Source organism: Coffea eugenioides, chromosome 6, assembly GCF_003713205.1.
Source record: "Coffea eugenioides isolate CCC68of chromosome 6, Ceug_1.0, whole genome shotgun sequence".
Taxonomy (NCBI): domain Eukaryota; kingdom Viridiplantae; phylum Streptophyta; class Magnoliopsida; order Gentianales; family Rubiaceae; genus Coffea; species Coffea eugenioides.
This window is the reverse complement of record NC_040040.1, coordinates 29,175,367-29,187,108: the sequence shown is the minus strand read 5'-3', so window position 1 is coordinate 29,187,108 and position 11,742 is coordinate 29,175,367. Positions and strand designations below refer to the sequence as shown.

General features: G+C 34.4%; 1 protein-coding gene and 1 long non-coding RNA gene across 2 annotated transcripts; one reads left to right on the top strand and one right to left on the bottom strand.

The window, feature by feature from the left end:
• The first annotated feature begins 4,455 nt into the window (after positions 1-4,455).
• Positions 4,456-6,649, top strand: LOC113772926 (protein DOWNY MILDEW RESISTANCE 6-like). Its single transcript, XM_027317422.1, has 4 exons — positions 4,456-4,844; positions 5,068-5,312; positions 5,828-6,155; positions 6,290-6,649. Exons 1-4 carry the CDS (start codon positions 4,629-4,631, stop codon positions 6,530-6,532), a joined length of 1,032 nt encoding a protein of 343 aa, XP_027173223.1. The 5' UTR covers positions 4,456-4,628; the 3' UTR covers positions 6,533-6,649.
• Positions 6,650-6,686: 37 nt separating this feature from the next.
• LOC113772927 lies at positions 6,687-7,308 on the bottom strand. Its single transcript, XR_003468724.1, has 2 exons — positions 7,170-7,308; positions 6,687-6,988 (listed from the first exon to the last, which is right to left on the bottom strand). It is a non-coding gene; the product is annotated as an uncharacterized LOC113772927 (long non-coding RNA).
• Between the last annotated feature and the right edge of the window lie 4,434 nt (positions 7,309-11,742).

The window sequence follows — 11,742 nt, the reverse complement described above, 5'->3', positions numbered from 1 at the left end:
ATGCCTCTTGCACTTTCCAGCTAAAATCCATTCAGAAAATTGGTTCAAAAGTAGTGGGAAAGAACCGCAAGTTGAAGTGCAACTAATTCCAACCGTAAAGCAGCAAAAATACGAATATGCACCCTCAAAACACGGGCTAAGGTCGCGTATTGGGTCACGAATTGTCCTCTCGTGCAGGTTTTCTCATTTCTAATCAGTCTTCAACTTTGCTCCGTTTTTGCACCAAATTCCACTGATATTTTCTTGATGATAGAAGCTGAACTAGCTCTTGTGCAAAACATGAAAGTTGTAACCTTTGAGTTAGCTTTCCAACGCTTTAAGAATAATCCAATTTGGAGCTCCGTATACTAAGAAATTACCAAAATACCTTTGACTAGTCAAAATCTTGTTTTAGTTTTTGACAATAGAAATGACCAACTGTATTCTAACATTTTGACTAGGAAATTCATGAACTCGATTTTGATATCTCACAATAATTATAGAGATACGTGTTAGTTTCAAAATGTCTCAAGAATCACCTCAATCTGATACTTATAGCTCGAGATATAGTCGAAATACCAACAGATGTTAAAACTGTCAAACTCCCTTTCTTTTATACTTGATTGCATCTCATCTTATGATCATTTTGCAATTCATATTCTCTTTAAATCATCAACATACATCCAAATATCTTTTCAATTAATTCCGTTTGATAATTGAGTGATTGAAACCTACAAAATATGAAGTTTTTATTATTTTAATTCATAGAAATGCAAATTTTCACACTTTGAATCACAAAATGTAAACTTCACTAGAAACCTAGTTAATTAGCTATAAAAATGACTAAAGCAGACCAAAACTAAATAATAAAATACATTTAAATCACTCAAAATGCAACCTTATCAGTTCTCTATGCCCAAGTTACCATTGAAACATGGGACATTGACCTTTAACTTGAATTCCTTTAGTTCCAGCAATCAACGTTGAAAACCTCTTCGATTGCAGTTCTCGCAGCCAAAAGCAAGAACTATCCCGTTCTCAGACGAGTCACCCTTATATTCCTTGTCTCTATGAGGATTATCATTGGTCTGATCTCTACATGGATTTGGTTGTTTCACATTGACGAGGTCTGGTCAAGAGGCACTCTCCCATCTCGATCACCTTGCTGATTTTGTCCCCAGTTGTCTGGCAAACTCAAGTGTTGAATCAGCATGTCAAGGTCTCCTTGCACACAAGTAAAATGAGTTTCAAAGTCATTGAAATGACTTCAGAAATTGTTGCAAACACACTCCAAATGATCCAAATGTTCATTTTGAATCTGCACTTCAGTTTTAGAGACAGAAGATCCATAACTGGATTTGTTAACAGCCATTGATATAATTTAGGAATAGGAGAAACCTGCTATGGTACCAACTGATGCAAAAGCGGGTAGAAATTATTTCACAAATGATTCCCGAAGGAAACAAAGGAGCGATTCATGATCAACTCTTGAGAAAATTCACAAGAATCTTAAATCTTGAAGGAACTTGAGAGAAATTGGCAAAAACCAAGATAATTTGATTAAAGTTGATAAAAGTCTAATAAACAAAGCCTTAATACATCCCTATGTATAAGGAACAAAGTCTAATTGAAAAAGGATATGAAATTACAATCAAAATGGAAAAGAAATTAAAAATAAAAATTGAAACGGACAATGGCCGGCGTTGGATATGGCGCTGGTTTTGAGACCAATTATCGTCAGACACACGAAGTCTGGCGCCGGTGATGAAGTCAGCTGCACGTGACATGCTTGTTTCCTCCCTTTGCTCGATCCATTTTGTCCTGAAATGTCCTACCAATGTCTTCCACATCAATATTGCTTTCAAGGCATTCGATGAAACTTGTTCCGGAAAGATGTGTACCTCATTTTGCTTTTATTTTGAGGCTATTATGTAGAGGTAATCTGAGTAAGTCAGATTAAGTGGATGGGACATCTTAGAAGAAGTTGATGGTGTTCTCTTCATGCAGAAGGATCTAGGATGAATGTATTCATCACCGTTTTCATGTTCAACTTTGTATGTTTTTTGTCTAATTCTTATAACATGTGCCTTTGCTAGTGTTTTTCTTTTTTGTTTCATATGCCATTACTTTCATCGACACTATCCAATATGTCGCCAACCTTTTGTCCTTTACATCTTAGATTTTTATGCCTTTCCGTTTCCATGGAGCATATATAATAGTCTTGAAGACTATAACGACTTCATGACATTTAGAAAGAAAAAGATTTACCAAAAAGGAAAAAGAAAAAGACTTGATGACTTTTCTGGGCTAGAATGATTTTTAAAACAAAAATTGATAAACCTACAACGGTAGGTGCTAGAAAACAAAAATGGAAATCTAATACAAGGAGCAAAGTTTATTACTTCATTTATATGGTACAAGTGTACTAGATCTTCTCTTGATTTTTTTTTTTATTTTGAGAATTTATAATTTTCTCCGAAAATAGAGACTTTAGATCTTAAGGCCTTTGTGTTTGAGGGACTGCAGTCAGTGCCCGGTGATGGAAGGCGTTTAGAAAATGTTCGCCAATCATATTCTTTAATTTGAAGGTGTACCGTATACGTGGGCAACTCATGCACCAGCAAAGACGGTATGATCCTAGAAAGTGAAAGCAAATAAATTGATTTCATCAGAGGAGCTATAGTCTTCTAGTGTACTTGACGTGGACATGGTGGGTTCATACTTTGATCAAAGTTGGCAATAGGACACCAAATCGTAGAATTTTTACCGGTACTGCTATTGAGCTATGTTGCTTCTGAACTCAAAAAAAAAGTTAGGTTGCTTCTAGAAGGCACGAAAAGCAACTTTAAGTCTTTGACGTATATAGTGGGGAAATCGGATACAATTATGTGATTGTTGTATATTATACATGATTTTGTGTATATTTATATTTTTTTTGTTGTATATCTAAATTTTATTCTTGTACATTAATCGTAACCGCAACGACTCTCAATACTCACATATGAACTTCAATCTACTGTATTCGAAAATTGTCATTTTTCTAACAAGAAGTTTAGCTATTTCAAAATTCTTTTGGGTAATTGCCTCCTACGGTAATCGTACATATTCCACCAGCTGAATTTATTTGGTATTTATTTAATTCAATTATATGCAATAATGAAAATGTAGAGACGCATGGTTAAACGTATGCTCTTTACAAACTTCATATGATTGCATTAGTGTTTAGTTGGCCTAGTCCATTTCTTAACTTGTACAGAGGGGCGAGACAACCCACAAAATTGGTTTGCGATATAAATTTTTTTAAAAACGAGATTCATGAGTATACAAAAGAAGTAAATAATAGGTAAGATCTCAGTGGGGGTGTGGCAGGCATATGGTAGAACGATTTTGACTCTTAATGCCTATTAATAAACAAATATTCCTAATTGGCTTTTGGAAGTTTGCATGCAGAAGAGTCAGATCGGATAGGAGTCTCACAAGTTTTATTTTATTCTATTTTGAGACAAAATATTTATTTTAATTTTCATTACACTATATTCTAATTCAGTTGTACTACATTTAAACTTTTGTTATATTATATTCTGAAGAAAGAAACGAGAAGATCTTGAGGCATGGAAATTTGAGACGAGTTTAAATATATTAATTTCTTAAGGAATTCGATAGCATAAAAGTTTCTGAACCTCAACACATGAGTGATAGATACAGGATTTGAAAGCTGCTGATCATGCTGTCAATTTTTTGGTTTTTCTTGCTTGGAGAAAAATCCCAATATTCAAGCACGCCTTTGTTGGCCAGAATTGCTCTACAATCTCAGTTCCTTACAAAATTTCTTCTACCAGCTTGACGACCCCGGCAATGCAACCAAAAGAAAGAATGTGACGTCTAAGGTAGATGAGACTAGTACAATTACTTCTACCAGCTTGATGACCCCGGCAATGCCAGTAGACAACAGTGCCACGTCTAAGGAGAATGCGAGACCGAAGTATTCTATCCTTGTCACTAAACCAAGAAAGTCCTCCTAACCACCGGGATTGGTCCACCGGTCAGAAAAAAACTCCTAAAGCTCTCTTCCCTACCAGGTATCCTAGATTTGACAGTTGGAAGTAGAAATAATATGGAGAAGGATGGCAGGGGAAAAAAAAAAGCCCTTATAGTGACAAGGTAAAGAAACAAAACTCTTAAAGGAAATGATCGATATGATATTTTCTTGAGTTTGATCAACTATCACAACATTATTACCAAAAGACCCGCAGCTGCTAGGATACATCATACAAGTGAGCTCATTGTTTCTGATTCCCTACAAAATTTTTAGCAGTTTTTTCTTTGTTAAGTAACCTTCCATCTCGGCCATCTATAATTATCAATGTCTAGAATTCTAGATGAGCCTTAGTGCTCAAAGCTGAAAAGTGAAAAGCGGGAATTGCTGACTAGGGAGGTGTTGTGCTCCGTTATTGACTAGGCAGGTATCATGTTCTCTTGTCTCAGGGACTTTCCAAAATCCTGCACGCTTGACAGTCAAATTGCTGGAGCGCCTGCCACTGTATAAATAGGTACACATTCTCCATTCATGCCTGCCACTCACACTCAAATCTCCCCATCTCAATTGCCATTATTCCAGCTTTTCTTGCCAATAGCTACCATCCAGAAAAATGGCAAGTATTAAAACCCTTGTTCAATCACAAGACCTCAAGTCCCTCCCTTCTGAATTTGCTCATTTTAAGGATACCCAAGAATCCATCCGAACGGGACCTGAAGTTTCAGTTCCCGTCATTGACTTTTCGCTGCTCAGCTCAACAGATCCTGATGAACGTGCCAAAGTCATCCTAGACCTTGGTAAAGCCTGCGAGGAATGGGGCTTCTTCTTGGTAATCAACCAACTTTCTTCTCCATTGAACTCATTAGCATTAATCGAGAATCTAGCTTTATATGTATGTGTGTATGTATGCATGCATGCATGCTCCTTAAGAATTAATATCCAAACGAATGCTTTCTTGTGAGAGTTGTGCTTCTTGTACCAATGCTCTTTGCATATGCTAGTTATGGTTTTACAACGTATTGGTTGACGTGCATGAGTATCCATCCATGCAGGTGGTAAATCATGGCATACCGGAAAACCTAATCAGCGCATTGTTTAATGTGTGTAATGAGTTTTTCGATATGCCAGAGAAGGAGAAGTTGCAGTTCGAAAACAAACATCCTTTATATCCAGTCATGGTCAGATCTGGCACCATTGATGGCAATGATTCCAACCAGAAAGTCAAGTTATGGAGGGATTATTTGAGGTTTTTCGTGCATCCAGAGTATCACTGTCCCACTAAACCCAAAGCGTTGAGGTAGAGATGTTCCTTCTTTCTACTCTTAATAATATATGTAAACACGCTCATTATGCATCAAGAAAGCAGTTTTCTGGCTGCACTTGATAATTTGTTCAACTTCAGAACACTTAGCCTCCCGTTGCTTGGGATGATGGTGAATGGAAGATGGAAATGTAAATTTCATTCCTAGATTATGATCCTTCAACGATTCATTTCTAACATTTGATCAACCTCCGCTAGATTAACAAAGTTTTTTGGGCTCTTTGCTCATCAAGCATATAGTATTTTCCGGGTGTCCGTGAATGTGAGCCATATCAAGTACTTGTACAACTACACTAGTTTTTTCTTCTTAAGTTCTTTTTAGCGAGGGTGTGGGATTTAAGAAATGAGAATAGAGAAAATAAGATTCAAATTCAAAATCTCTAAATTGTGGAGTTTCAATTTTAGCCAATAGACTAATGTATCGTTGCACTCGTATTACTACACTAATTTTTTGCTAATAAAAAAAATCCTCGGCTCCACTATTATTGTAGTGATATTGTCCTGGAATATTCTCGGAGAACCCGAGATTTGGCAAAGAAATTACTTGGAGGGATATCACAAAGCCTTGGCCTGGAAGAAGATTATATTGAGAAAGCCATGGAATTGGACTCAAGTACTCAAATCTTTGCCGCAAACTACTATCCTCCCTGTCCTCAGCCTGAATTAGCAATAGGCATTCCACCCCACACAGATCCTGGCCTCTTGACCTTTCTCCTTCAGAATGGAGTAGAAGGCCTTGAGATTCAGAATAAGGGAAAGTGGTTTCAGCTTACTGGCATTCCAGGCGCCATTTTTGTCAACACTGCGGACCAGCTCGAGGTAAGTTTGAACTATATATATGGATATAGTTTAAACATGTAGACATATATTTAAGGAAAAAATTAAGTACCACGTGAATCAATCAGAAAGAAAAGACTGATATTTTACTTGTGAATTTCATTTGTCGTTACCAGATAATGAGCAACGGAAAGTACAAGAGCGTTTGGCACAGAGCTGTTTTGAATAACAAAAAGACAAGAATGTCCTTGGTGGTGGCCAATGGTCCATCACCGGACACCATTGTCACCCCTGCTCCACCGCTACTGCGTGAAACTCCAGCCGCTTATGGTCCAATGAAGTACATGGAATATGTGCAAGTGCAACGAAGTTCCCGACTTAATCAGAAACCCACCTTGGATCAACTTAAGTTGCACTAATTGCATGTCCTGTATATAATAACGAGCTACAAATTATCTTTGTTTCGGGTGCCTGTTTCGTGCCCTCTTGTGTGGCTCTACCAAACTATATATCCAATTACATGACTTAATCTACTATTTGTCCTCCCTACTTAGAACATGAACAACTATAGAATGAAACGTGAATACAAATCAATATTTATTTTTTGATAAAATATAATATTTCATTCCATGAAATATGCACTGATGGAAAAAATTACATTAAACATATCATAGTCATGGTTCAAAGATCTGACCGAGTCATCACTAGATTGGAGGACTCCGGTCCGTGTCCAGTACACTTTGCCACGGTGACGGAAGACTCGCCGAGAACTCTGACAAACTCAGTCGGCTTGAATTGAATCATCTCCGAGTTGTCCAAAAATGGACAAGTCATCTGATCCATCCCAGATCAATTCGGATCCGATCAAAAATCAACTAAAAAAGTGAAAAAAGAATAAAAGACTCATCAGACAATTATAATGAAAAATGAAAAAAATAAGAGGATGAATCAAACAACAGTGAAAATCGATTGGACAAAATAGAAAAAGAAAAAAAAAAGTGTGAACTAGCGTAACAAATAAACAAGGGAGGAGAGAAGGAGAGAGGGAAAACATACCAACAAAATTTGGATTTGGGAAGATGAAATTGGATGTGGTTGTTTAAAACTTTAAAGTCTAAAATAGAGAAGGCTGGGAAGGGGAGAAGCCGGGGAAGCAGGGGAAAGTAAAGCACCCTACAGGACCTGACTTTGATAATTTGACTTCGTCCGACCCCTTGTAGTTTCCAAGTGGTCATAGTTATTATGAACATTAGACTTGCCCCAGTAGTCTTTGTCAGACTTTTTTTCTTTTTGTATCTCTAATATAAAATTTGAATTGTTTCTCTGGACTAGATTTAAAATTTTCATAGGTAATTCCATGTTTCTTAATTTTTAATCATTTGACTTTGAAAACCAAAGCTTCTTAGATATATTTTTTTAGATTTTTAAATGTTTTAAAATCCAACCAATGGGCTTTTTTTTTTCCAATCTTCAAATTTTGAATTAGAATAAGAAAATCTGTTTCATGACTGCAAAGTCTTTTTAGCTCTAATTCATGCGTTAAGTAGGAGAGAGTACTAACATCCAATGCATCGGTTCCTTTATCTAACAAATCAAGCTTCATCAACACCCCAAATGTCCGCTCACCTGATATGTCCATTTCTCTTGCAAGTTTATAGCATCTTATGTTGCTTTATCTTGATCGGTAGGAGTGCGAACTCGACCCAGTAAAAACCTATTTTAAAAAACCAAGTCGATCAGCCAATGAAATGATCTATTTTGATCAGATTATGAATCAATAACTACTTTGCTAAATCTAAAGAGAATCCCTCTATAGAAATCTAGTAGATTGGTTATTGGTTTGAAAGAACAAGATGATGTGACTATTTTGTCTTGAACACCGTAAGTATCCAAACTAAATATTTGATACAGTTAAAAAAGAACCCACATTCCATCAAGAAACTCCATAAGAGAAGAACAACTTACTTTTATTAATTCATCTCTCAAAATTGTCTTACAATGGAATAGAAAAAAACTTATTTATAGCTAAAATCTAAACTGCTAAGACTAATCCAATTTGGACAAGGATTTAGTCATTTATTTCCCTAACTACTTTTAAATGGCTCAAATAGTTCACATAGCTGGCTATATTTATTCACAATAATGACTAACTAACCAATTAAAGAAAAAAAAATCAAGCAAAACAAAAGACATCAAAAACCCTAAGATTAGTCCGACGGAAACCCTAAGATTAGTCAGACAAGAATGTGCGAGGAGGTGGCCAGATTGGCATGCAGGTTGGCAACTAGATACGAGGCAGAGACAAACCAAGAAGAAAACTTTGCTCCACAGTGATCTGAGATGGATCCGTGATGGGATCCATGAGCGGATTGCCACACGAATCTGCTTCCAAGCTCCAAACAACGTTGACAAACTTAGTTTCTTCTAACTCCATCTTCTTCACGACTTCATATATTCCAATGGAATCTTGAACATCATGGATTGGGGTTGAAAAGGCTCTCAAACATCTTGGCACGAGCTAGTGATGATCTTCCTGCTCATATCAAGGAGATATAGCCGGGATGATGCAGTTAGGCTTTTCAACATATGATTCTTACAATTTTGAATAGAAATGCATAAGAATAATTAGCACATTGAAAATATATATAATCAATGTTTATTGTGATTTGAAATACATAATGATTAATGAAATATCAATTTAGAATTTTACAGTTAACAATAAGGGTGAAAATTTTTTAAAAATACAAACACATATTATTTTCTCAATTTTTTTAAAGAATAAAATTATGTACAATGATATAAATGTACATAAATGTACATTTAAAGAATAGAATTATTTTCTCAAATTTCTCATTTTTTTCAAAGAATCTTTATTTTTTCTGAATTTAGAATCTTACAGTGATATAAATGTACTTTGTCATGAGTTTTTTTTTGGATAAAACAGAAGTTAATATTATTAATAAACTAGCTAGAAATCATCTAGTACAATTTGCTGGATAAAGAAAGCTGCAATAATGGTAGAAAATACATAGAATATGTCACAGATATATCTCATTTGAAAAATCTTTAGATTTAGAAGATTTACAAAATAATAAAGATTACACTGTGAATCACAAATCAACAGATCTGACCAATTGTACAAATTGCTCTATAAATATCTGTGCCTATTTATTCTCTCAAATCTGCTATCTAACTGATTCAAATTCAAAACTAATACTAAGATCTGACGACAACCCTAGAAATTCCAAATCTAACATATAGATGTGAAAAAACTTTTAGATTAGAGAAAAATATAACAAAAAAAGTTAAACAAAACTTCTACTAGGATACTTTAAGAGAGAAGAAAACTTTTACAAGTAAACACTGGGAGGGACAAAACTCTCACTAGAATACCCTAGGGGAAACTTTATTAAAAATTAAAAAAGAAACAGATGAAAAGGAAGGGAGATCTTAACTTGAGGCCAAGATCTCCCTCTTATGAAGAGGAATGGTGGAAAGAATGTTAACAGCAGAGAGAAGACAAAGAAAATAGGTGGGTAATTGCACATGGTAATGGTGGTCCACTTATCGTGAGGTTATAACATTATTTCTATAAGAAGGATAGATAATGAATTTTAAGATAAATTATATATCTTTTTAGTGAATAATTTATACAAAAACTATGCATTTCACTGAGATCGTGGCAATTCTACTATGATCGATATGGAACGGTGATAGTAGCAGCTATAATCGCAACTGGGACTGCAACCATTCCTTTGAACCATGGTCACAGATACAACTAAATTTAATAGATTTAGGATTAAAAACAATTTGCTATGACAAATCTGTGCTCTCTCAAGCAAAGATCCTTACCGCCACCCCATAGATGTTGTAAATGAAAGTGTGTATACCCCAAAGTTAATCAATTTCTAAGGTTTAATATGCACCTAAACTATTTATGTTATTACAAAAGACATCTTTATCATATTAATTGCAAATATATTTATATTTGTATGATAAATCCCTTAGAGTACATCTAATTGATGAAATTATAAGAATTATGATGTCGAGATTCGTTTAATTATAGACAATGTTTATTCTTAAATATATCTAGTCAAAGTATTAACAAGATAGAGCATTATTAATATGGTTACACTAGCATATACTATGTTGTTTTTTTTCTTTTTGGTAAGAAGTAGTAGATCTCATCTACAATGGTGTGTGAGATACATAAACTAGTATATAAGTACTTAATAAGATGATCAAGTTCACTAGATTGATCAGTATAGAGATATCCTTTAAGTGTCAAAGGATTAATCTCTAAATGATGTTTGTATAATTGATCCTTAGACTTAAGATTATTATTGTATCTTAAGTATGAATAATTATATTTTATTTGATATATGATTGCATCGTAACAGGGAACACTCACATCATTAGTATATGGGTATATACTTAAAGTATGGAAAGATGGTGAACAACTTATAAGGATTTACTATCTTTTAGGAGTTATCTCATATTTGGGAGTTATCTCATATTTGGCAACTTGTAAAAGTATAATTCGGTATTCGTAGCACTGAGTGGAAAAGTCTTAGAAAGTGTTTCTAAGTACTTCTTCATTGAAGTTATATTTTGTTACAAGAAATCCCATAATAGAATAAGCAGGTTGGGCATGTCATCGGTTAGGAGGATAAGAGGGCAAGTGTGACAGTAAGGCGTGGTGGGGAAACTTTGTAGTTCTGGCTCTTTTATTTGATGCATTAAATAAATAAAAAAGAATAAGCACAACTTATTTCAAGATTAATGCGAGATAAGTTTACTAAAAGGATATTAATTACATGGTTAACATTTATTAAAGGTGAAGTCATCCACTTTTCTCATTACTTGGGTGATCATGATGCATTACTAGATGCCAATATTAATCTATAAAAATGGGTTGATTGATTATTGGAATCAATGATAAATTAAAATTCCTTTTAATTTATCTAACTCTGATTTATTAAGAATTATAACTTATATTTATTGCTAATGTATATGATAATCTAATGGGTCACACACATTAAGAACTTCTTTAGTTGGATTAAAAGAATTTCATAAAGGAACTTGAAAGATAAGTTTTTTATAATTTATAGTTTAATTTGTGAGAGAGACTTATGGTACAAATAAGTTTAAGTCTTCTAAATACAAGAGTTGTATTAGAATGAGGAAGCAAAATCCTGTTGGAAACTAGTTTCACATTTCCATAAAGATATGGACAACTTATTTGCCTATAAATACTCACTAAACTTTTGCTAGCAAGACTAATCAACTCACAAGATAATCGACACACAATTTATCTTGTGAAATTTTTGAGAAAAATCTTGAGAATAAAATATCCAAGAATTTGTCCAAGAAAATAAGGAAAAAATCATATCTCTTATTTCTCTCATTGGAGCAAGTTTTTTATGGTGAAAACTTAAGATTTTTCTCAACCAAATTGTGTAAGGTGCTTGATAATAGTTAGCACTAATTTAGTTTAAACTAATTCAACCTAGGAGATTCTAACTAAGGAGGTGCATGTGGATTACTTTTAGAGGTATGTCATATTTCTACAGGTTCAAGATTGCTCCATTTGACTGCAAGTATACAGGTCAATTAGCAATATAAACTA